The sequence below is a fragment of the Canis lupus genome, chromosome 9, assembly GCF_003254725.2.
Source record: "Canis lupus dingo isolate Sandy chromosome 9, ASM325472v2, whole genome shotgun sequence".
NCBI classification, from domain to species: Eukaryota; Metazoa; Chordata; class Mammalia; order Carnivora; family Canidae; genus Canis; species Canis lupus.
In genome coordinates this window covers 27,255,527-27,281,329 of record NC_064251.1, presented here as the reverse complement: position 1 = coordinate 27,281,329, position 25,803 = coordinate 27,255,527, and the positions used below count along the sequence as shown (strand labels likewise).

Sequence of the window (25,803 nt, the reverse complement as noted above, 5' to 3'; positions counted from 1 at the left end):
TGCCCAATGGTGTGCGTGTGGTGCACTGAGTCATGCCTGGGGCTGGGCGTCCCAAGTGAGTCACGCGGTAGTCACAGGGATTGTGGTCTGCGTGTGCCTGGCCTCTGGAACTCCCTGCCCACCAGGAAAGCAGCCAGGCCACGGTCTCATTCAATCTCCTCTTTACTGTGGATGTCACGGTCATCATCACAGCCACGTGGAGGGGCACACAACTTTAACCCCTGTGTACCGAGGGGAAGGGTAGGGGCCTTTGGGGCTATAAAACTAGCTATGTACACAGAGCATTCCAGGAGAAAGCCACCCCAAGCACGTGCATGTGCAGGCACGGTGGGGGTGGGGGTCTGGAGCCCAGGTGGGACTGTGTTGGTGTGGGGGGGAAGGTGAGCATTGTGCATGTGAGGACGTGCCAGGGAAGGGCTTGGGAGACAGCTGGTCTCTGGGTCCTCCCAGGTTCCTCCACTTTAAGAGATTGGGGTGAGAATGGGCTCCTCCTAACCTTGACCTTCAAGCTTTGGGTGGAGGGAGAAGCTGCAGGACCAGGTACGCACCCAGGGGCCCAAGGGTGCAGCCCCTTTCTCTACCCAGGAATAGCCAGCCCCTTCCTAACGCTGACGCTGGACCAGGTCTGGGGTGCACGGGCTGGGGCGGGGGGTAAGGCCAGCAGGGTATCCACTTGGAAGGCCCAGGCTGTGGAGGGCCGGGAAGGAGACCCAGGACCCCTGGCAGAAAAGTGGCAGCTCTGGTCTCAGGAGGAGGACTGCCATGGAAACATAGGTCTGGGACACCCCATCAGGTTGGAGACATCCCCCCATCTGTAGGCCTTGCCCACAGAGACTGAACACCAGGGAGACCACCTAGGGGTCTCCATGGAGACAGAGATTGGCACTTAGGGACCGCCACAGACTGGTTACCGCAGCGCTTTCCACAGAGACAGAAGCTGGTCATCAAGGAGAGCCCTCCCCACACCTGGGGGGGCGGGGAGGGTCACCATGGTGGCCAGTTCCAGAGGCAGCAGTCCATCCTCTCCAGTGCAGGGGGCTGGGGCGGCCCCTAGCTGATGCGGTACGTGGACGTGTTCTTCGGCTCTGTGCTGGGCACACACCAGTCACCGGCCTCCTGGATGGTCTGGTAGTGGCGCCAGGCTGACTTGTTGTAGACGGGCAGGCGTTCCACTGAATCCGTGGACAGGGCCTAGAGAGCACCAGGGTCAGTCTGTCCTGCTGCCCAGGGCCTTACCCACTTTTTGGTCAAACCTTTGCCCAGGGTGAGTTGTGGTGGTATCTGACCAGTCAGCCCAGCTTGGTGCCAGCCACCGGCTGAGATAACCAGCCCCGGCCCAGAAGGACCCATGGGGGGACCCGTCCTTTCCGTGTCTTGCTCCTGCACCTTCAGGAAAGCTACCCACTCACGAGGTCAGGGAGTTAGATGGAAGGTGGGCCGTGACCTTGAACAGGGTCACCAAGTTGGAGCCTCAGTCTTGCCCTGAGCTGAATGATAGGTTCTCTATGGCATCCCCCCTCCTTCTGGGTCTAAGGAGTCCAAGGCCCCCAGAACAGGGGGCTCAGCCATGGGCCACAGACTTCCTTAAACTGCCTGCCAAGTTGGGAAATGTCTACAGGTTAGGGAACAGTAGCTTTGCTCTGATTCTCCATCTGGAGTCAGGAGACGAGTGGAGGGCTGGAGAAGAAACCTAACAGCAGGCTAACCTGCCAGCACCTCCTGCAAGCCGGGCCCTGCAGGGACACTCACCTTGAGATAGATGACAGCGTCAGTCCCAAAGCCCTCCATGGAGAAGAGCTGCAGGTCTCCCTGGAAGTACTTGGCATAGAGGCGGGAAATGGGGAGCCCATATCCAAAGCCAGCCTACAGGGTGGGGGAGGGGGCAGGAAGGGAGCGTCATGAGGAGGCTGGTGCTGAGCCTCCTAAAGCTGGTGTTGGTGCTCCTAAAGCACCAACGTGCTGAGCTGGGGTCCGACCAGGGGAGTCCTAGAATCTTCCAGGGGTGAGGGAAACCAGTCAGATGGAGCCAGAAAGGCTGAACAGTCTCAGCTGGGGGGTGGCAGGAAGCAGGGATGGCAGAGGAGCTCAGCCCTGGGAGCCAGTGGGTCTGGAAGGGTCCTGGGGCTTGTGGGTCTCAAGTTCCCAAGCCCGGCCCCACCTGCTCTGCTGGGAATGAGAGAGAGGTGCTCATGAGTGGCATCTGTAGGCACTAGGGGGAGAGAGAGAGCTGAGGAAAGGTGACAGACCCACAGGTGTGTGTGGGCGGGTGGCAGATGCAGGGGGCCTGGACCAGAATAGGTGATTGGACACCACATACGGTCACACAAGAACGAAGACCATGGAAGGTGAGGAGGTGAGAGGGGAGGGCGGTGACGGTTTTATATGAAGAGCTGAGAAGACATGCATCCTATAGGAGGTGGGGGGCACTGGAGGAAAGCCATCTCACCAGCGGGGTCCCTCCAGTGCCGGGCTGGGGGGTGGGTGCTGTGGAGTACATGTAGCTGAAGAGTCGCTCAATCTTCCTCAGGGGGACTCCCCCACCTCGGTCACTCATCTGTGAGAGACAGACATGGCCTCAGTGCTCATGCCCCCTACCCTCTGACACCCCAGGGTCTTCTCTGAGCCCATCTCCTGGCAAGTCCCCACCCCACTGCTCTCTGGCTCCTGAATCAAAGGGTCACATACTTTGATGGACAGATCTTCCTCACCCAAGGCCACCATGACCTTGATAGGTGGGAGGACAAGGCTGGACTCGTGGCTTTCCACAGTTGCACGCATGGCATTCTGTGGAGGGAAAGGCAGAAGAGACGAGTGAGGGTGGCCTGGCCCTAACCACCCCCCAACACCGCCGAGAACCATTCCCCTTACCTTGAAGAGTTCAAAAAGCATGTGGTAGAGGTGAGAGGGGACATAGACCATGTGAATTGGCTGTTTGGAGTTGGATGCTGCTGTAAGTCAAGACCAAGGATTAGGAAGTTGTCAAGAGGTCACCATTCAGCATTCATTGACTCAGCACCTAGCACCTAGCACTCAACCACCCATTTATCCTCCAACCATCTGCTGGGCCATTCATCTGGCATGTGTTCATCTAGCTATCCATGCATTCAGTGTCCGTTCAACCATCTATCCATACAGTATCCATCCATCCGTTCATCCATCCATCCAACCACTGTATCCATTCAACATCCACTAAGTCTTCTATCTACCCATCCAGGGTCCATTCAACCATCCAACTGTCCCTCAACTATGTATCTGTTCAAACATCTATCCTTCCCATCGACCCATTGATTCACAGAGTACAGATCCAGCCTTCCATCCATCCGCTGTTTACCTAGCCCCTTCATCCATTCAAAAAGCACCTATCCAGCCTATATGCAGCCTACTAGCATTCACCTGGACACCAGAATCCCCTGGAGAGCTTTTTAAGACAGTGGGGAGAGGGGAGGGGTGCTGCACCCGACACCAGCACTCTGCCTCTCAAGGATCACTCTAGCCTGGAGAGCTTCTTGGTGTTAGGGCCTGCATGTCATTTCCTGTTGCCTAGCACAGGGCTTTGTAGCGGGAGCTCAATAACTGCAACGGATTAATGAGTGAAGGAATCTCAGCGCCTATACTGGGAGTGGGGCATGAAGAGGACTAAAATTCCGCCCTACCCTCTCAGAAATTAGCGTCTAGACAAACGCACAACTGACTTTTATGTTGCATGTTGTACCCGGAGTGCATGCTAGGCTCCACACTTGACCCTAGGGATACTGAGGTAAAGTGGCCTGTCTCTGCCCCCAAGTAATTTAGACAGTGCATTACAGAGGCACACCCCAGGAAGCTGGGTGCTTAACTGTGTTTTCTGGGAAATCTGGGAAGGCTTTTTGGAGGACCTGGACTTGAACTGGGCCTTAAGGACGTGGGCATCGTGACTTCCAGGCATGAATCACCTCAGGTTTCTGGCGCACAGGCTGGGGATGGCCGAGCAGCAGGTAGGGGGAAGGGAAGGGTAGAGAAACTTTCAGATCCCTGATCCTCCTCTCCCCTATGCCCCTGGCTTATCAGTAGGTCCTGACCTCTCTACCTCCAAGATATTTATCAAATCTACCCCCTTCTTTCCATCTCTGCTGACTGCCCCTCCCCTGGATTCCTCCAGTGATCTCCTAACTGGCCTTCCTGAGGTCTCGCCCACCCCCTCCAACCTCTAAATTTTTTTATTTTTTTATTTTCTTTTTTTTCCTCTAAATATTTTTAGAACGTAAGTCAGACCCTGGCATCACTGGGCTTAGAATCCTTCAATGGGTTTCCTGCTGCACACAAAATCCCAGCTCCTGTCTGTGGCCCACGGGCTCTGCATGCCTCGGCCCCTGTCTCCAACCCCTCCCTACCCATCTCCCAGACCCCTCACCAGGTCCTGCTGGTCCCTGACCACCCAGCCCACCCAAAGTAGGACCGCCGCAGCCATCCTCTCCTATCCATTCTTCCCCTCCTCTTTTGTAATAGATACCCCCTTCCCCAAACTTCCAACAGGCACGTGGCCGCCCAGCTAGAGACTGAATGCCCAGCCTCCCTGGCAGCTAGGCATGGCCAGGTGACAAGGGAGTGACTGTCCCACCCCTGGGCCCTGCCTTCTACATCTTCTTCCTCTTCTCCAGCTGTATCTGAGACAGGAGGGTGGGTAGCCAGCTTTGACTATTCCACCCTAGGGGCTGGAAAGAGGGAGGCCTCTCTTTTCATTAAGCCACTGTTATCTGGATTCTGAAAAGGCAGCCAAACAAATATAAATAATAATATATAATAATTACTATTATAATAATTATATTATTAATATTAATAAATAATTAATAATATATAATAATATAATAAACCCTATCAAATACATGCCCCATCCCTGTCATGTGACCTTGTCTTGTTTCCTCCCTGTCACTTGTCACCTTCTGAAATCAATTTGTTTATTATTTGTTCACTGGCTAACTGAAGCATTCCCCAACCTCCCTGGCATCAGGAATGTAACCTCCATGAGAACAGGAACCTTCCCTTGTGTGTTTACTGCTTAATAAATACTTAGCAAATAAGTTAGTAATAATACTGCTAATAATAAGTCAATAATAGCTCTGCTTCTGTCCCATCCAATTCTTTTCCTGACTCCTCATCTCACCTTCCTTTCTCTCTGAAGCCCCTTAGACAGACAGACAGACACACACACACACACACACACACACACACACAGAGCCTTGCTCACTCACTATTGATCTCCTGGATCTCCAAGTCAGGAGAGGCCATGTAATACTTGTCACACAGGAGCTTGGCCATATCATAAGCATCTGAGAAAAGAGAGGGACATTCAGGGAATGGGGCTGTCCACCCAGCAGCAGTTCTCTTGGTACTGGCACGGGGCATCACCAATATTAAACCCAAGTGGACGAGTGGGGAAAGGCTCATCCTCTGGCCAGGCAGCTTGGAGGAAGTCTCTGGAGCTCATCCGTGGGCCAGCATGGTGGGGACGGCTTACCTTTCACCACCTCAGAGACATTGCAATTGGGGTCAATGCTGCCGATGTGTTTGGGATGGGCTGGGTTGGTGCTGCCGTCAAAAATCAGGGCTGTGGGGGGAAGGAAGGGTGCTGTTGGTGGGGCTCATCCCCTGCCCTCAGAGCTCTCCAACTCCACCTCTCTTCCCACCACTAGGGCCCCTCCATCCCAGACTTGGGCCATGTCTGGGCTGTTTGCAGACCTGAAGTGTTCCTCTCAGAGGGCCTCGTCCCCCACACAGCCCACATTCCATTTCTACTTCCTTTTGCTCCACCATTTAAAAATAATTTTACCATCCTGCATCTGAAGTTATGTGAGCGTGAGGAACTTGTATAATTTTCAATTGGTTGTAATTTCTCAACAATCACAGTGAATACTCCGGGATGAGGAAACTTAAAACAACAAACTATTTCTGAATACAACAGAGTTCTGACGAATACCACATCGAACACTTGGTAAGAGGCGACAGAATGTCGCATTCTGTAAGCGTTTACACCAATACACCTCAACCCTGCTGCCTGCTTCCTCCTGCCGTGGAACCAGGGATGCCCTTTCAGGTCCGGAGCCCCCTCAGCCCCGCTCACTGTGCTGGTTGATGAGCATGCGGATGGAAATGCGGCTGAGGTAGAAGCGGTCCAGAAAGTACTGGATGTTCTGATTGGAGACTGGGTCGTCGCCATAGGTGTCCTTGTACTCCAGCACGCCCTGCGCCATGGTGGGCACCACGTCATTGTGGCGGTTCCGGATGGTGACCAGGGCATCAGTGAACCTGCAGGACGTGGCAGCGTTGGGCCCCACCTGGGCCCAACCCTGGGGTGCCCTCAGATGCATCCCCACTTCTGACTCCTCCACGGGTATTCATTCACTCCACCCTTCCCAATCTGACGGACACAAGTGCCCTCCCCACTGTTTCCAGAGCCCACCCTGAGTCTCCCACTGCCAACCCGACAGCTGGGAGCTCTGCAGGAGCAGGAGCTTGGAACTCTCAATCAGACTCAGGGACATCAAGGCCAAGGGCTAACTTCCTCCTCAGACTAGATATCCTTGAGGCTAGGGATCATTTTTTTCATCTTCCTAACATTTCTGCCTCTGGGTTGTGACCCAGTGCCCCTTGTCTGCACCTGCCCTTCTGCCCCCAACTGGGGCCCTCACTCACTGGCTCAGGGTACGATGGTCCTCGGGGTCCTTGTCCAGGAACTCCATGATGTCCAGGAGACTCTGGACATACCTGTGCGCAGGGGAGAAGGGGACATCACCTCAGCTCCAGGCCAAGCTCAGCCCTCTTCCCACCTGACTCAGCCACCCCCGCACCTGCCCTGCCCCTACCCTGGGCAGCAGCACACAGAGCTGCCCTGTTTGACAGGCTAAGCCACACTTTTTCTCAATTCATTTCATCTGTATGCAAGTCTCCCTGACAACACAGTGAGTTATGTAAGAACATCTCTCATTTGCTGGTCCCCCTCATGGCACCTTTGCTTTGGAATCTAAGAATAGCAGCCTTAGGAGGGCACTGGAGATCATCCCATCCCCAGGGGCTCGTGGATTACTGACCAAGAGTTCACAGTGAGAGAAGCTGGGGCAAGTCACTTAACCTCCATGAACCCCTTCATGGAAACAGATCCTAATATTTGTCCTGTAAGGTTACTGTTGCATCCCATGGGGCACGGCTGGCAGAGTGGCTGGCCTAGGGCCTGTCACAGATGAGGGGCTCAGTGAGCACTGTAGCCTGACACTCTGGGCTGGGTACCAGGGGCTGTGCAATCTGCCCAGGGAACTGGATTTTAAATGGCAGGTGGGAAGGACACAGGACTGGGGCAGGCATGCCCAGCTCTGACCACAGGTGGGGCTGGAGCCCGCGGAGAACCAGGACAGCCCCTGCCACTCCAAGGCCCAGCAGAAGCGTGTGGCCCTCCTCTGCATGCCCCACCTGCAGGCGTGGTTGGCAGGCTGATTTCCCCAGAACCTGGGTAACCAGTGGAGTGGTGCTGGGAAACTCTAAACTTGGGGCAGCAGGGGGGCCAGCCTGTCCAAGGGGGTCAGGCTCACCTGTGGCAGCAGACAGTACCAACTTAGAGCCACTGTCCCCCTGCCCCCATAAGCCAGGACCCCCACGGTTTCCCTGCTAACATGCCCAGGTCCACAGGTTGTTCTCCTGGGGAAGGCCAAAAAGCTGAGCCTGTCTCTGGTAGAAACACTTCGAGCCAGCAGGAAGGAGGGGGTGCCAAGAGCCCTGGGGCAGAGGGCTCTGTGGCCTAACAGTCTCTTTAGAAAAGGCCCCTCCAGGGCAGGAGCATCCCTGTGTCAAGGTGCTTTGACCTTGACAGGTAAGAAGGACAGCGATTAGCCCCATTTTACAGGCCCCTCAACGGAAGCCCAGAGCAGTCCTACATGTGGCTGGGAGGGGGAGTCCTGAAGACTCAATCCTCCAGCACTCCTGCTGCCACGAAGCACTGGGTCTGCTCAGAATGCTCATCTCCATGTCCCTCAGGGTCCCTCCGCCCAAAATACCTCCCCCACGAACCGCTGCTCTTCCCTCTCTCGCTTCGGACATTAGAGGAGAGGGTGGGAGTGCTGGCTGGGGTGCTGGTTCTGCTGAGTCTCACTCGGGCTGTGTGGCCTGGGTGGGTCATGGAGCCTCTCTGGGCCTGAGTTTCCTCCTCAGGAAAGTAGAAGGTTTCGTACCTACCACTATCACTGCCCTTCAGTGAGGGTCAAAGGTGATAATTAGCACGGTGCCCAGCATGCAGTGCGCACTCTCTAGATGTATGCCCTTGTTATGAATGGTGGTTTGAACATCGGTCCCAGTTGAGCGCATCCTCTGAGCCCCCATGAGACATCTGACACCCTCCCTCTGGTCGTACTGAGCATTGGTTCTGAGTCTCGTTTTAATCAAGCTCTGGACAGCCACCATGCTCTGGATGGCAGGAATGGGGTGTCCCAGGCCTGGTGCTCCCTGCCAGCCCTCCCCACTCAGCCGAAGAGACCAGCTTCCCACCCCACCCCCCACCCCACCCCATCCCTGTAGCCCCAGCAGATAATCAGAGAAGCACTCCAAAGGCCTTGCCTCAGGCTCCCTGGAGAGGAATGACAGTCAGGCTTAAGTCACTTAAGGAGTGACTGCTAGTGCCTGCCTGTGCCCAGGGTCTACACAGGGTCTCCCATCTCCCAGCAGGCTTGAGGAGCCTGCAGTATTTCCCTTTTGTGTAGACAAGGAAACCAGCCCAGAGAAAGCAGGTGACATGGCCCAGGCCACACAGCAAAGGGCTGTGCCGGTATTCAAACCCATGTCTATCTGACTCCCAGTCCACATCACATGGCCAACTGCTCACTCACCATCTACACTGGTCCTAACGGTGCTGCGCCCAATGTGATGGCTGTCGCCAGCCTTGGACAGGGCTCGGCTCTGTGCTTGCCTGCTCCCCTAATACCCAGTGAGGTGGGTGTTCCTGCTGGCCCCATTCTACAGATAAGGCAGTTACTGTACAGAGCTGGGCTTCTCGCCCACAGGCCGTGCGCCTCCAAATCCCTGCCCACCACACCCACGCCCAGGATTAAGCTTCAGGCTCATGATTCTGGGAAGGAGAGGGGGTTTGGGGAGAAAACCTGCAAGTGTGTAAGGCTGGGGAAGATAGAGCAAGGGGAAGAAGCCAACTGGAGAGTGGGGCCCAGAACCCCTTCCAAAGATGGGGGTGGGGGTGGAGGGGGAGGCAGGGAGGGAAGGGGTAGGAGATAGGAGGCCCTGCCTGCTGGGCCAGGAGGTGAAGGGGTGGGCAGAGTCCCAACGCAGGGGTAAGGCCAGGGCTGTAGCTACTGGCACCACCCCTCCAAGGCTGCCTAATGGACCCTAGGGAACAGCAGTGGGGCCTGGTCACACGGCCAGTGAAGTAGAGTAGGGTGCCAAGATGGACTGGCAACAGGTCCATGAGTACGGGGAGAGTGGCCAGCCTCAGGCCCCGGTCTCCTGGACTATGAAGCAGGGTTAGTTTAGAACCCCTGCCCGCGTCCCTCGCAGGGCCATTCCTTCTGGAGAGTGGTCCCAGCTCTGCTCTTGGGAGGGAGAGAAGACAGGAAGGATCTTCCCAGAGGACCCTGACCCTGGCCTGAAGCCTGCGGAGGCTTGGCACCCCTGATGTTATCTGCAGGCAAAATTTGGTCCTAAAGGGAGAGATACTGGGGAAGGAGTAACATTGGCTCATCGGCTGCCCACTGCAGCAAGGGACAGAAAAAGAACCGGGCTTGGACTTGGGAGGCCTGAAATGGCAGTGCAGTAAGAGATGCGGGGTTTACTTCCCCCCTCGGCCGGACAGAGCAGGCCCAGCAGGCAGTGGGGGCCCAACTGCCCCCGGCATAGGCTGCCCTCGGGAATGCCTGGGCCTGCTGACCTCAGCAGCAAATCAGACCACACAGGACTCCTGCCTTCTAGGGCTTTCTAGTCTGCCCAGAGCCCTGGATTTGGGAGGCAGGGGTTGGAAAGTGTAGAGAGGTGGAGGGGGTGTGTGCTTGGTAGTGTGTGCGTGTGTGTGTGTGTGCGTGTACCTTGCACTACTATCCATAGCCATTGGGAATAAAGAGTATGAACAAGGCAATGGCCATCTGAGGGGAGGTGACAGATCTGTCCTGCACCTGGAAGCTGCTCTTTGGAGGGGTGCTGAGTGCAGGCTCTGAGCCAGGCAGACTTGGGTCCTGTGGCCAAGAGGCCACTGAACTGCTCAGGTCTCTGGCTCTAAAATGGGGTTCAAAGCACATCCTCAGTGTCAACTCTGATTATGGAAGGAGAGGCCAAGGGGTTTGGTGAAGATTTGACTCCAGCCCTGGTCCTGTGCCTGGTGTGGCTCGAGCCCTGGGTGCCTAGAGCCTCTACCATGGTGGTGGTTCTCTTCAAAGTCTGTGGTTCCCACAGGGTGGGGATGTGGGTCCCCCACAGGCTGCATTTGGGGTCCACACTCCTCACCAACAGGAAGTGCTAGCCATACTGCCTCCTGCCCCTTTCCCTACAACCCCTGAAAGGCTCTTAGTGAGAGGAGTGACTCACTGTCATCTGATTCTACTCTGCAGCTCTCACTTAACACCTCCCCACACACGCTTTCTGGAAACACGCTCCTACCGGCTCCAGGCCCTCCTCAGGCTGGCTGTTTACCCTGCTCTGTGCTCCAGCATCCCTAGCCGGCAAGCACGTTCCAGTAAGGTGAACCCTACTGTCTTGAGCACTTGCTGGGGGAGCCTGGCAATCTCTGATCCAGGTCACTGCCCCAGAACACAGCACTACTCCTCTCCCCTCACAAACGCAGCCATCAGATCACACAGCCTAGGCTGGAGTCCCAGCTTGCCCACCTGATGCCTGAGTGATCTCAGACACATATTCTAACTTCTCTGAACCTCAGTCTGTTCATCTATGAAATGGAGGTAATGACAAAGCTTACGTCAGAAGGCTGTCGGGACAGCAATTGAGTTAATACAGGGACATGGCAAGAAGAGTTCCTGGAGGACGGCAGGCCCTCCAGGTCTGTTTGCTTTCGCCATTGCCATCGCTATGATGACCACATTGTCTAAGAGAACCTTGGCCACAGTCACAGATCTGTGGCCTGGAGGCACTGCCATCCGCTTGTATTGACAGTTCCATGCACTAACTGTGGTGTTTGCCCTTAGAAACAGAATGGAGCCCATTTTACAGGTGAGGAAGCCAAGGCTCAGGGAGGCCAGAGGGTTTGCTAAGGATTAAGTGTCCAGCAAGCAGCAAAGTCGAGCCTCAAAGTCAGGTGGACACTGCCACCAATGGCCAGGGCTTCCTACTATCTTCCAGTCACTTCCAAAACAGGCTCCCTCCGCACCAGGTCTGTCTGGTTGAAACAATTTATCAGGCTTATTTAAAACCAGGAATGCTCAACTTGTCCACAGTGAGTCTTGCCTAGAGCCTCTCTGCAGCTGAGGAAAAACTCCATTAGCCATCAGCACATCTTATCGCTACTACTGCAAATAGCATTTGTACCAGACTTTTCCATTTTCCAAAGGGGAGCATTTGCTACTTACTCATCAGACTCTGAGGGTAGTGGTCCTCTTGCCGGGCTCCTTGGTGCGGTGTCCCCCCTCCTCTCGTGCAAACCCTACCCACCTGTACCACCTCTACATCCAAGCTGGCAATGGGCTCTCCTGGAGGAGGTCTGCACTCTCTCACAGGCGGCCACCTTGTCCCCATCAGAAAGTCCCTCCTCCTCTCAGACCTCACTCTCTTGCTGCAGCCCATGATGCCCATTCTCTGGAAACAACTTCAGCAGGCTTTGGTCAGTGCATCAGGACACTCCAGCAATTCCACGGCCTGTTCTCCACTAAGCTGAATCCACTGGGAAGTGTTTTCTCTTGTGTAACTTCACTCCATCCTGCTGTTGCTGGACATTTCCTCCCTCGAAGCTTGGAAGTAATGACCAACACAATCCCACACACATGTAACTGATTTCCAGGAATGGCCTCTGCAGGGGCCTGGGGCTTCATGGGCAGTTAGGCAGCTCCCTGCTCCCCCACACCCCAACACACATCCCCTGGCTCTCCTAGGAACACAGCGTCCAGGGAGGGGCCCGAGAGGGCCTGTCCTGGAGTCAGGGGCCCGCTGGAGAGGCAGCCAGGCCAGTCAGCCAAGCAGAGCTGGAGGAGGAGTGGGCAAACAGATGGCACCTTCTGTCTCCTCCCCGTGACTTCCCTACCACCCTGCAGTGGGAAATGCTGGTTGGCTCAGATGTCCTGGACTTCTGAGGGCCAGAGCCCAGCGGGGGGTGACCTGGTTGAGCTATAGGAATGCCAGGCCCTGCCCACTACCCCATCCCCTTCACAGCTCGCACCGAAATCGCTACAGGCACAGAGTGAGGTTGTGGAGGCCCTCACTGGGCCCTTACCTGCCTCCACACCCTGGCACAAGCAGTTCCAAGGCCTGGAATGCCCATCCTTTCCTTCTAGGTCTAGGCTCACTCAGGCACCCTGTAAGGCCCAGAGACATGCCACCTCCTCCATGCATCCATTCCAACTTCCCTACAACTCTCCGATTCAACTAACATTCACTGTGCGCCTATTATGTGCCTGGCCTCCCGCACAAAACACTTTTCTTACCGTGTCTCATTAAGTCAGAGTAAGTCCTGCATATGCATATTCATCCATAGAAACAACGCTGGAAGGGCACCAATAAAATCTTACCAAACTCTAAGTGTTTGGTCATGGGGTGGAAGGCAGTGGTTGGCATTCTCTTCCGTTTTCCTATGTTTTCCAAGTATCAAAGGGGACATGTTACACTTCCACAGTGAGGAGGAAAAGAACCCCAATTTTGTTACTTTTAAATACTAGTTTGACTCTTAAGTAAAAGTAGCTCTTTAGCAGCTCACTGCTCCTACCACCATCCACCATCCTGGGCTCTCAGTTTACCCACCCTTCTGCTCCCCACAAGATCACAGGCTCCCCGAGGGTAGCCACTGCTACTGCTTTACTGTTCCCAGCGTGGAGCTGGCTCATGGCAGGTGTAGGCCCCTGCTCCTGAATCCATAGGGAACCATAGTTATACCACACCATTGCCAGAAGAACTAGCAAAGGGTTTCTGCACAGGTGCCACCAAAGGCCAACCAGATTAACCATTTGCATGCCAGTCACACAGCAAACTCCTCTTTGTTCTTCACGTGACCAGCCGTTGGTTAATGTCATCTAGTTACCTAACCTGGGACAGAGTTCTAGAGTGACCTTTACAGAGGATTTTCTGCTGCTACTGCTGTGATTTTTGGTCTTTGCCCCTCCAAAGTTCTCGGGGGCAGGTACTGTGCCATCTTTGTGTCTGTTTTCCAACATGACTGGTAGCTTGGATCATATAATTTGAAAATTCATTTCTCCCTGTTTCTGTTTGTCTACAATGTTGCCTTGTTTTGGTTGGGATTCTGGGTTTCTAGAGAAAGAAGACTGGTAAGTATAGGGCTAGCCCACAGGCATGGAGGCTAGGAACTTTATCTCAGGCCCTGCTCTGGCTTAGCATTCCACTTGGCCTTGGGCAACTCTTCAGCCTTTTAGAGCCCCTGTGACTCCCCTCTGTGCCCACCTCCCTCAAGGCTGCCAGGAGCACAGAGATTCTGGGAGCCTAGCAGCATCTAGCAGTAGAATGAAAGGAGGTGCAGGGACCTGGCCAGGGGTCTCACCAGCTTTGGACCAGCTGCACCGAGGGTGTGCTCAGCACTCGGTCGGGAAGCAGGTTGATCTCCTTCATGATGTTGGCCAGGCGCACAGGCAGCTCCTGCCTGAGGAAGGTGAATGAAGTTTTCTCACAGGCATTGCTGGACCCTGGAGGGAGAGAGAGAAGTGAGCCAACAGAGCTGCAAACCACTGGAGCCAGAGGTCATCTCAGGGATCAGGACAATTAAATCTTTCATTTCCTGAGGGTTCAGAGAAGTGATCAGGGCACAGAGCCAGGCAGCTCTCCTAATCCCCTGTAGTGCTCCCACCTCCACACCACCCTGCCTAATCAGGCCTGGCCTTGTGTCCCCTCCCCTACCCCCTGCTGGCCTTCAACCGCAGGGGATAGGGCCACTTCCAGGCCTACCTGGAGCCACCTCTGGCCTCAGTTACCTCACTTCTTCACTTTCTGTCTCTCTTAGCAAATACTTGCTTTGTGGAGTGGAAGGGGAGAGGTGGATCCGGGTGGGCAGAGGAGCCTGGGAAAACCATCCTTTCCCAGGTCTGGGCCTGCCTAAGGGATGCTATGCCTCGACCACAGCAGCTACAGGGACCCAGTGTCATTTCTGGCCCAGTCCATCTTTACCCAGGCTGGTCTTGATGACCACTGTAGAGTTGTCCTTATGTTAATGCTCATGTGTGAGGCACACAGGGCCCAAGAATGAGAACCCAAGTACCTTGGTCCTTGGTCTGGCTTCAAGATGAAGATGGGGTGGTAGACTGAGGCCATGGCCTAGAGTCAGAAGACCTAGATGCTAGTCTAAGTTCTGCTTCTGAGCCTGCCACCTAGGGCATGTGACTACCCTTCTGAAGATCTCTTTCCCCCACTGTACTACAAGTGGACCAAACGCTACTGTGAACCCCACCTGGCCCATTTATATAAGCAGGGTCCAGTTTAAACCGGACAACTACTGGTGGCTAGGAATGGGCCCTGGGGGCTTTCCTACTCTGGAATAGCTCAAGTAGGGCAGGGGGACAGGCAGACAAGTCCTGGGGAACAGGGGCCCTCTGTCCTACTGTCACTTCCCCACCCCCCTCCCATCAGTGACGCAGCTGTAACTTGAGCCAGGCACTGTCTCTTCAACTCCTAAGAGACCTGGGCACCCCCTCCTAATCCCCAGCTGGCACCGTGGAAATACCGCGTAGACAGACAGGGCCCACACAATGCCTGTTTCAGTGGCTACATTGGCACAGCCTTGCTTCTGCTCCAGAGGCCCCCCCAGAGCGTTGCTGGTGGGTGATCCTGGCCCAGGAAGCTAGGGGCAGCCAAGGCTGCCAGCCTCCTGACTCCACCTCATGGTGCTCCAGGCCTGCGCCCAGTTGGGGACAGGAAGCCAGGCCCAAACAGATTTGCTCTTCAAGTGTCCTTGCCTACTGGGACAGCTCGGGGCCCGCTCCTTCAGGGGGTGGAGGTATACTGATCATCGACCTCCTTCCTGCTGACATTTTCTGAAAGAGCGGGGTCCCCACCTGACCCCGGGGTGCCCAGCCCAGCCCAGATCTCCTTCCAGATGTCTGCATCTACTAATCTTGCCTTGTTACTCCCACCAGCATCCCCACCCCATTTCCTCTCCATCTCCAGACTCTTTGAGTCACTAGGACAACCACCATTAACCCTTTTTGTCTGGATATACCCCACTCCCTTCTGGCCCTAACATCACCACCTTGCCTGACTGTCCCTTACTCTGCAAGACCTCTGCACAGTCCAGCAAGACACTGGGACCCCTCCTTCTCAGTGCCCCCACTTCCCACTGACAGCCCGGTAGAGAGCTCTCCCCCAGGGTACCTTAACCCTTTCAGGGCCGGCCCCTGCCCCACCCCACGCCTTAACCCTTCCCTGCCTGGACCCCTCCCAGCAACCCTTCCCAGTCACGCAGGGCCTCTCTTCTCCGCGTTGATCCTTCAAGACCAGGGTCTCCCTCACTCACCGCCCCCCCCGCGCCCCGCTGGCCCCCAAGTCCAGCCGCCACCCCACCCCACCCCACCCCCCGCCCACTCCCTACCGAAGTCCAGAAACTGCTTTATGGACAGCGGGGACGGGGAGAACTTGCTGAAGTGCTCGATGTACTTGGGCGCCCCTGCGAGGGACGCGTTCTTCAGCAGCGCGCGGACCCAGCGCATGGCGGCGGCGGCGGCGGCGGCGGCGGCCGCGGCTCGGGCTCGGGCTCCGGCTCGGGCTCCGGCTCGGGGTCCGGTCCCCCCCGCGAGCGGCGCGGCCGCTTGGCTCGGCTCGGCCCAGCCCGGCCGGCACACGGGACCCGCCGCCTCCTCCCCGCCCCGGCCCGGGCGGTCCTCCCCGCCCCGGCCAATCGGCTTGCCGCGGCGCCCCGGCGGCGCCAATGGGCGCTCACAAACAACCCGGGCCGAGCCAATCGCCTCTCGCCCCGGCACGTGGCTCCCCTGGGCCCGCCCCCTTAACCCCGTCCTCGCCCGGGCGGCCTGTTGTTTTCGGGAGGCCGCGCGGAGAGTCCGCCTCCCGCGCGCTCGCTCCGCCCGTGCCCCCTCCCGGCCGAGCCCCGCTCCACCCCAGGCTCCGCCGACGTCGGTCGTTCCTGCCTGTCCCCGGCCTCTCCCGCGCCCCCCGCCCCCAAATCTCCGGGACTCGCCTTCCCTGCGATCGTCTGGGCAGCTTTCAACGAATCCCTTCCCTCCCGAAGGGACCTGTTCCAGCTGCTCTTCCCCGCTTGCGCTCCCTGGGGGGACGGGTCACTGTCATCCAGACTGGGAAAGTTTGCAAACTTCGGGGTCAGGATGCACGCCCGTGCTAACCCTCCGTGTAGACAAGCACCCCAGCACTTCCACAAAGATCCAAGCGGCTCCGGAAAACACGGCGCCCAGAGTGGAAACCCCAACGCAGGCCTGGCGGCGGCGGGGGCACCCTTAACATCGGCGCTGGGAGTGCAGTTCTCAACACTTTAATTATTCTCTAATCATTTGACCTTAGAAAGCGACCATCTTCGCACTGGGGTTCCTTAGAGAGAGGTCCTGGCAGGTGATCTGCGCGGGGGACTTGGGAGCCATTCCTGCGCCAGCGTCCTGCGCTCTCCGGCTCTCTCGCAGGAAAGGAGCGCGAGTTCTTGCGGTGGAACGTGGTACGTGCTGACCCCCGCCTTTCCCTTTGATGTCCCCCCTTCTTCACCTGTTCGCTCCCTGGGCCGCACCGACCAAGTGCCCGATATGTGCTGGGCTTTGTGCTGAGAACAGGAAAACCACAAAGGATAAGGAAGTAGTTTTTTCCCTCAGCCATTTGTTTTCTCAGTTTGGGAGGTAGCGGCCTAAGTAAATAGGTCGTTACTGTGTAACAGAATGTGATTACGGTCAACACCAGCTGTGCCCAAGGCTTTGCCACGGAAGGGACTCTTAACTGAATAATAGCCTGCGTACCAGGCACTGTTTGCATACATTAGCTCCTTTAATTCTCCAGGTGTCTCTCTTGTGCTTTATTATCCCCATTATATAGATGAGGAAACTGAGGCTCAGGGATCATTCTCAAAAGCAAATCTGAACTTGTTTACAGACTTTTTCAGGGGCTCTCTTACTGGAGGCTTTCCAGCTCTTGCACGATCTGCTTTGGCTTAAGTCTCCAGCCTCCTCTCTCCACGTCGCCCTGCTTGACTCCCAGCCATACTTATCTACCGCCTTGAGCAACCTCCAGGCTCCAAACCGTTGCAAATGCTGTCTCTTCTGTCTGGATAATTCTTTCTCCTCACTGCCTATCCATTCTTCAAGGCTCTGACCCTGCCAGGCTGGGTTATGGGCTCCCTCTAAAGGCTTCTTAGACCTCCCCAAACTTTTCTTTAAAGATTTTATTTATTTATTCATGAGACACAGAAGGAGAGAGAGAGAGAAAGAGAGAGAGAGAGAGATCAGGCAGAAGGAGAAGGAGGCTCCATGCAAGGAGCCGGATCCCGGATCCCAGGATCACTCCTTGAGCCAAAGGCAGACGCTCAACCACTGAGCCACCCAGGTGTCCCAGACCTCCCCAAACTTAACACCATTTGGCTCTTATCAAATCTGGAAATCTGGAAATCGTTTGCTGACTCATCTGTCTCCTCCACTAGACTTTAAACTCCAGGAGGGCAGGGCTGTCTGTGTCTGTGTAATTCACTGCTCTATCTCCAGCACCAGGCACATAGAAGGGAAAAGAGCATGAATAAAGAATTGGGACCACCAGGGAGGCATGCCACAGAGTTATCAGGGAGGACCACCGAATATCCTTCCAGCAAGCAATTAAATCATGCACTATGTTGGTGAGTCAGTCTTCAAGTTGCCCAGAGGAGCATACAGGATGCTTGCGTGTAAAAAGCCCAGTCCTGTACCTGGCACATAGTAAATAATCAATAACAGCTATTACTGTTGTCCAAATTTAAGCAAGGAGGGGCACCTGAGTGGCTCAGTCGGTTGAGCATTGGACTCCTGGTTTTATCTCAGGTCATGTTCTCAGGGTCATGAGATTGAGCCCCATGTTGAGCTCATAAAGGTATCTGCTTGAGGATTTTCTCCCTCTGCCCTTCTCCGTGTGCATGCTCTCTCTCCCTCTCTCTCTGTCTCTCTCTCAAATAAATAAATAAAAAGATAAATAAATATGGGACGCCTGGGTGGCTCAGCGGTTGAGCATCTGTCTTTGGATCGGGTCATGATCCTGGGATCGAGTCTCACATTGAGCTCCCTGCATGGAGCCTGCTTCTCCCTCTGCCTGTGTCTCTCCCTCTCTCTGTGTATCTCATGAATAAATAAATTTTAAAAATTAATCTTAAAAATTGTTAAGTAACGAGGAAAAGGCAGCAAACTCTGAGGCAAGGTAGAGGAGAGAGAGAGATTTCTTCTGATCCTCTCCTTAGTGCTGGACCTTTATATTGTGGCCTCTGCTTGGATCAAAATTCCTTCTGCAGAGATTGCTGCAGGGTGATAATGGGAGTGGTATGGGGTGGTCAAGCTAGGTTAGAAGATGCTGAGGTTAAACTCCCACCAACCTCCCATCCCACACCCCACCATGGCCCTAATTTCCCACTACATGTACAAGGAATGTTGGGGGTTGCTCTCAAGGACTCAGATTGGGGGAAAAAAAAAAAGGACTCAGATTGGCAGACGTTTTATCTCAAGGCAGGGTTCTACAGCGGCAGAAGGGAGAAAACAAAACTGGGAGACTCCCACCCAGCAATTAACAGTATGAGCCCAGAATTAAGCCACTTCTCTCCTGCTCACAACTCATTGGCTAGAATTTAGTCACATGACCTTACCCAACTAGGAGGGCCCAGGAAGTGCATTCCAGCTCTGTGTCTAGAGGGGGAGAATCACCTTATGGGTCCTTTTAGTGACACAAAAGCCAAGACCTTCTTTGGGAACAGTTTGGAGGTCCTACAGCTCCAAGGAGCTCTAGAAGCTTGACATTATTGAGGACCCTTTTATATAAGTGGGTATTGCTGCATCTCTGCCATTATGTTTCTTTCATAACAGTGTAACACCAGTCCTGGAAACAACTACTTATACTGGGAGGGTGGGGAGGAGAGACTGTTCTTATCCAAGCATAAACTGTCACACACCCATACACTCAAGCACACACAAAAGACTAGGGGCTGTGGGGCACCTGGGTGGCTCAGTGGTTGAGCATCTGCCTTTGGCTCAGGTTATGATCCTGGGGTCCTGGGATCCTGGGGTCCCTGCTTCAGGGTCCCCACAGGGAGCCTGGTTCTCCCTCTGCCTATGTCTCTGCTTCTCATGAATAAATAAATATAATCTTTTAAAAAAGGACTAGGTGCTGAGCCTGTGAAGCTGGCCAGAGGGATGTGCAGATCCCTTAGATCCCATCTTTCTTAGGCAGGAATTGGGGGTTTCCATTACTGGTTCTGAGAGCTCCAGGTAGAGGCTGGGATTTTCCTGGAGGAATGGGACCTTCCACCGTTAATCAACCCTGGAAAGGACAGTCCCAGCATAGAAAGTGAGGGGCAGCAGAGGGCAGACACTGCCACTAAGAGGCAGGTTGGAGGACACCCAGGCAGACATCAGGAGGGGCTCCTGGGAGAAGAGCCTGGGTCCATGGACTTTCAGAGCAGCTGAATCGAGGATCTGAGCCTTGGCTTCTCTCTGAGTAGTAATTTTCAGCCTTCAGTGAAGTCTTCCAAAGGTCATAGCTTTGAGGACAACTAACAGAAGGACCTATGTCACAATTAGGACAAAGAAGTCATGGGGACAGCAGCCTTGCTTCATCCTCCCAGGCCTGTGTGGAAGGGTGACCTTAGGAAGTGGAGGGTTTGGTGCAGTGCAGTGGGCTATGGAGGCTGGTACTGAAGCACTCCCAGAGGAAAGGCCACAAGACTAGGACTCCAGGTACTCCTTCCCGGACACTGGGGGATACCATGATGTTTCAATCTTTCCAGTCTTAGGTCACTGGTTTACCCTTGGATCCACTCATCGTGGTGTCCAGGGATGGGGGTGGAATTGAGCCATTGAAAAACAGGCTCTTATCTGACTGGAGCCACTGGATAAGGGCTCTTGGCTCTCCACCCTTGCACCCAGCCTCCCTCCACCACTATCCAGGACTACCCACTTCTATAGCAAAGTAGTTTCCTGCCTCTTCTGGATCCTGAATATCACCTCCTTGTCCACCAAGGAGGCCTTTTGGATTCTATCCAATCTACTCAGGTCTCGTCCCTGACTTTATGTTCTGGATCTCAGGTATATGTCCACAACCACCCCGTAGATCAGGACATCCCTGAAAGCAGGGATGGGTATGTCCTGTATACATCGTTACTTTCCCCATCTCTAAGATCCCTGCACCCAGCATTGTCCACCTAGGGTCAGGTGGATGGCATCACTATCCAACAGACTGACGTGGGGTTGGAACAAAGTGGGGGCAGTGAGTAGAGGCCAATGCAGAGTATACAAACCGGGAGCTGTTTATTGGTTGCTGTGAGAAGCCTATATACAAAGAAGGCACAAGGAGGGGGAGGGAGCTCCCTGCTACAGTACCATGGAAGGACTGGAAAGGGGGACTGCCAAAAGGCAGGGGTCAGGAGAGGTTTCCTGGAACCAGCCTCAAGTTCTAGAATGGGCCTTAGAACTTAGCCAGTGGGGGAGGAGGCAGAGCTAAGTTGGCTCTGAAAGCCAAGGACAGCCAAGAACTCCACTTCTAGGTCCCCTACCCATGGTCAGTGAGGGCGGAATAGGTTCCAGCCGATGGCGCAGGAACAGGGCTCCCTCCCTGTTCTACATTCAAGCGTCGCTCCCTCCACGATCTTGTCTGGGTGGGGGTAAGGGTGGTCCCTCCGGGCCTTCAGGGGCCTGGATGGTAGTGGTCAGTGAGAAGTGGTATCTCCTCTAGCCTTCCAACAGCTCCTTGGTCCAGGACTGGTCCTCTCCTCTGTTGAGCATCCCACCGTGCTCCCAGGGAAGTCCCGCTGCAGTCTGCCAGGCTGTCCGGTGGCTTGTCTGTATTTCTTCCTTCAGACTGCATTCCTTGCCAGAATGCAATCTCCTCCAAGGAGAAGCTTCACAGAGAAGGAAAGCCATCCCAGGACCTTCCTTCTAGTTCACTCTGCTCATGGGTCTGAGAATGCCAGGTCCTGCAAACGCCACCGTGGGCAAACCTGAGGCGGGCCCCCACTCTGGCACGACTACCGGGAGCTTCGACTGGGGGCCTGGTGCCCTGTTCCCTGTCAGTAGTTTTAGTCTTAATAGCAGAGTCAATCCAGTGACTATGGCTCAAGATGGGTCCAGTGTGAATCAGGGGAGGGTGTCACCACAGTGCAGGCCTTTTCCTCCTGGCTCTGGTGGAGGCCTCTGGCTTGATTTTGGCACAGGCAGAGGCAGGGACACACATCCGTGCACCATCCACAGTGCACAGCATAGGCCACAAGTGATGGGACCCCCATGTGTCCAGGGCACAGGGCTTCGGTATGCTCGGCACTGTGGGGCCATGGCCTTAGCCCTCCTGTGGGGAGAAGCCTGTGGCCAAACAGCACATACACGTGCTTGAAGAGCTGTGTGTGCCCGCACCTGATGGTGCCAGCCAAAGGCAGTGGCCCCTGTGGACTGTCAGGGGCATAACTTATGATAAATAGAAGGGGCATGGGGGGAGCAGGGCTGAAATCAGGAAGGACGTCAGTAGTATCGGTCCCGAGTCTGCCAGCTCGTCACCCAATGCTTCTTGGTAGGCAGGGTGCTCCTTGGAGGTGGGTAGCGCTCCTCCTCCCGGATCCGCACTGCGTGGTACTTGGGCATGATCCGGTAATAGCGGGTCCGTTTAAAGAAGTCACACTGGAGTGGGGGTAGGGGGAGACGAGGAAGGGGCATCAGTATCCAGCTCTGGAGGTTGTGGGAAGATGTGCCTAGCCCCTTCCTCTCCCACCCAGAGGCCAGAGCCAGGACCCCTGACCCAAGCATGTGCCATCTCCCTGCACTGTGACAGGGAGGGCCAGGTTGCCCACCCTCGGCCCCAGAGGAAGGAGGAGCTGAGGAAGGCAGAGAAAGGGAGGTAGCTGGACACAGAGGGGCGGTCACTGAGGTTGTGGACAGGATGGCTAGAGAGCGTGGTGGCTGACCCAACCACACTGTGGGGGTCAGGGGGGGTCAGTGTGTCACCCTGGAGGGGCTCCGAGGAGCAAAGGTGCTAGTTCCAGGAGAAGGCCTCCATCTCTGGAGGTGGAAATGGAAGCACAGAATCACTGGAAATTTGCTGTGTGACCTAGAGATGGGGCCTAGCTTGGGCTTTGCTTCTTTTCCGATCCCCAAAAAGCAAGGGGGGGCATGGAGAGCATTTTATGGCTCCCTCTTGGGCTCCAGATCTCTCCAGGGGAGGCAGTTTTGAGACATCTTGAACTCTGCCAGGGCGTAGAAGGAGACTGTGGCCTGCTCTTTGGGGAGGTGGCAGGGTAGAGTGAGGTGCAGAGAGGGCCCACAAGGAAGAAGAGCAGATAGGACAGAGTCAGAGGCCCCAGCCAGCTGTGCAGCTCAGGGGAGAGGGCCCGGAGGCCGCGTTACCCGGGTGGGCTGGGGGCAGGGGGCTGTCCCCCGTCAGTAGTCGTCGGTCAGCCTCTCTGTCTCTGACGGCTGGCTCTTCATCTCCGCCTTCTGCCTCTTAGCTTCATACAGGGCGCGAGTGCGGGCTCGCTTGAAGAAGCCGCACTACGGAGGGGAGGAGGTGGGGATGGGCCATCAGGGGGGCGCTGGGGCTGAGGGCTGGGGAGCCTGGATACCTGGGTCCCAGCCCTGCTTGGTGGTTTGGCCAGCAGCCAGAGCTCCTGGCTTCCCTTTCAGCTTTGCAGGTCCCCCCATTAACCAAGCAGGAATGTCCTGGTGGGTGAGGTGAGGATAGAAGGTGGGGGGCAGGACACTGGAAGCTGGGGAGAAGGTACGGTCAACATGGGAGATGGGTGGGGGTGGGGTGGAAGTGAGGAATGGGATGAAGGGAGAGCTGGTGAGGGTCCACTGGCAAGAGGTCCTAGAGTGGAAGTCTCAGTGGTGGTCTGGGGGGGTCCTAACCTTCCACAGCAGGAGGATGATCAGCCCCAGGAGCAGCAGCCCGGCACCCACAGCCACAAGCACCAGCCACAGCTCGATCTCCGCTGGCAGCTCCTCCACCAGGTCAGAGTCAATGTCCACGGAGAACTGGCAGGAGTAAGGAGAGGCTCAGCCCTGTATCCACCCCTAGACCCCAAGCTCATCCATCCTGTCCCAGCAGGGCCCAGGACCCTGCTGCTGTTTGACCTATGACCAGCAGGGGGCACTCAGGGACCAGAAAAAGCCCCTGCCTGCCACCAGACAGCAGCAGATTCCTCCAACCTCTGCTTTTCCCTAGGTGCAGACCTGACTCCAAAGGACCAGCTTCAGATCTGGGATGCAGCCTTGAAACCCACACACTGGGGCTTGAGTACCAGCTCCATCCTTGATGAGCTGTGTGGCCCTGAACAAGTAAGGTCACCTCTCTGAATCTCCATTTCATGCTCTCTGATAAGGAGATTATAACGCCTACCTTATGGTATAGCCAAGTGGTCAAGAGCTAGACCAAGCCAAGTGGGTTCTGGAGTTAGACTACCTGGGTTCAAGCCTCCACTGTGCTATTCACAGCTGTGTAACCTTGGGCAAGTCACTTAACCTCTCTGTTATTCACCTGTAAAATGGGGATTATCAGAATGATACCTACTTCATAGGTTGCTGGTAAAGATTAAATGTGTTTAATGTCAGTAAACTCCTTTGAGCAATATCTGGTACATAAGCAGCACTCCATAAATATTTACATAAAAACAAAGAATGCAGAGTATATAGTACCATTATTTTTCTTCCCTACAATGGATACACACACACACACACACACATTATAAAATTATAATACATACACTACAACATATATAATCATACATTATAATATATACAATGTAAAATACATATAATATATATTATTAATATAATTATGATATATTATACAATATTGTCTATTATATACTATTATAATGTGTAACATACATAGTATATGTTATATATCATATGTAGTTTTTAAATCATGTGTATTATAACAAGATTATATTACATATAGTATATTTTATATATATTGAGAGAAAAAATTTTTTATGATTATATGTGATTATTTCTTTAAACATTTTTAAGGTTTTATTTATTCATGAGAGACAGAGAGAGAGAGAGAGAGAGAGAGGCAGAAACATAGGCAGAGGGAGGAGAAGCAGGCTTCATGCAGGAAGCTCAATGTGGGACTCTGGGATCACACGGAGCTGAAGGCAGATGCTCAACCACTGAGCCACCCAGGCATCCCTCTTTAAATATTTTGACTATTATTTTTGTTTAAATAAGATGATATGGGGGATCCCTGGGTGACTCAGTGGTTTAGCGCCTGCCTTCAACCCAGGGCGTGATCCTAGAGTCTGGGGATCGAGTCCCAAGTCGGGCTCCCTGCATGGAGCCTGCTTCTCCCTCTGCCTGTGTCTCTGCCTCTCTCTGTGTCTCTCATGAATAAATAAAAAATCTAAATAAATAAGATCAAGAAAATGAAAGGTTCCAGTAATTTTACTCCCTAGATATAACTCTTCAGCATTTCAGTGAATCTCATTCCATATTTTTTAATGCATATGTAACACATCCTTTCTTCTTCCACATAAACAGGGTCCCTGTGTGCTACACAAACCCTCCTGCAACCTGCTTCTTCTTTCATCTATAATAATCATCTCTTGATGTCAATTAAGGAAGATCAACCTAATGTCCTCTGATGACTGCATAGTCATTCTAGAAAATGTACCACAATTTATTGAACCTATCTCCTACCGAAAGACACGTGGAGTGTTTCCAATTTCATGCCATTATAAACCACACTTTAAAATATCTCCATATATTTATATTCACATTATTTGTCCTACTAGCTCCTTAAGATATATTATCATGGGCTGGATCAAAGGAAGTGTGCATTTTAAACCCTAATAGATATTGATAAATTCATTTCCGAAAAGAATCCATCCATTTATACTCTAGCCAATAGCATTTCCTTCTGCCTCATCAGCACCAGGCGGCATTATTGTTTTTAATCTTTTCCAATCTGATAGGAAAATAAAAATCTTGTGGCTGTTATTTTTGTCCTTACTATTGAGGTGACTGTTTCTAGTTTGTCTTGTAACTGCCTGTTTATGTTTATGTTGTCGTTTACCTTGACATACTAAAAATATATATCAATCCTTTGTCATATAAGCTAGAAACATTTTTATTTTTATTTATTTTTTTAAAGCAAAGACACATCTATTTATTTATTTATTTATTTATTTATTTATTTATTTATTTATTTATTTATGATTTTATTTATTTATTCATAGAAACAGAGAGAGAAAGAGAGAGGGGCAGAGGCATAGGCAGAGGGAGAAGCAGGCTCCATGCAGGGAGCCTGACGTGGGACTGGTCCAGGGTCCCCAGGATCACACCCCAGGCTGCAGGCGGCGCTAAACTGCTGCGCCACCGGGGCTGCCCCATCTTTCTTTCTTTCTTTTTTTTTTTTTTTTTTTAAGATTTTTAAATTTATTCATGAGAGACACAGAGAGAGGCAGAGACACAGTCAGAGGGAGAAGCAGGCTCCATACAGGGAGCCTGATGTGGGACTTGATCC

At 53.9% G+C, this 25,803-nt stretch overlaps 2 protein-coding genes and 1 long non-coding RNA gene across 7 annotated transcripts in view; 1 reads left to right on the top strand and 2 right to left on the bottom strand.

The window, feature by feature from the left end:
* Window positions 1-144: 144 nt before the first annotated feature.
* Window positions 145-16,785, bottom strand: PDK2 (pyruvate dehydrogenase kinase 2). Of its 5 annotated transcripts, none has more exons than XM_025439815.3 (11): window positions 16,646-16,785; window positions 13,673-13,814; window positions 6,670-6,741; window positions 6,098-6,282; window positions 5,495-5,605; window positions 5,229-5,306; window positions 2,869-2,948; window positions 2,686-2,784; window positions 2,447-2,554; window positions 1,750-1,863; window positions 145-1,191 (listed from the first exon to the last, which is right to left on the bottom strand). In XM_025439815.3, exons 2-11 carry the CDS (start codon window positions 13,738-13,740, stop codon window positions 1,051-1,053), a joined length of 1,056 nt encoding a protein of 351 aa, XP_025295600.1. In that variant the 5' UTR covers window positions 13,741-13,814; window positions 16,646-16,785; the 3' UTR covers window positions 145-1,050. The 5 variants fall into 5 exon arrangements, with proteins under 5 accessions (XP_025295600.1, XP_025295597.1, XP_025295596.1 ...); XM_025439812.3 differs by lacking the exon at window positions 16,646-16,785 and adding an exon at window positions 15,710-15,954 and having other exon boundaries at window positions 2,869-2,945; XM_025439811.3 differs by lacking the exon at window positions 16,646-16,785 and adding an exon at window positions 15,710-15,953.
* On the top strand, window positions 16,662-25,277 carry LOC112655054 (uncharacterized). Its single transcript, XR_007412890.1, has 2 exons — window positions 16,662-16,798; window positions 23,503-25,277. It is a non-coding gene; the product is annotated as an uncharacterized LOC112655054 (long non-coding RNA).
* The window catches only part of ITGA3 (integrin subunit alpha 3), a 29,818-nt gene continuing 24,601 nt past the window's right edge, over window positions 20,587-25,803 (bottom strand). Inside the window, exons 24-26 of the mRNA XM_025439808.3 lie at window positions 23,187-23,312; window positions 22,686-22,829; window positions 20,587-21,962 (exon numbers count right to left, since the gene is read on the bottom strand). Coding sequence (XP_025295593.1) covers window positions 22,719-22,829; window positions 23,187-23,312 — 237 coding nt within the window. The 3' untranslated portion in view covers window positions 20,587-21,962; window positions 22,686-22,718. The remainder of the gene's footprint in view (window positions 21,963-22,685; window positions 22,830-23,186; window positions 23,313-25,803) is intronic.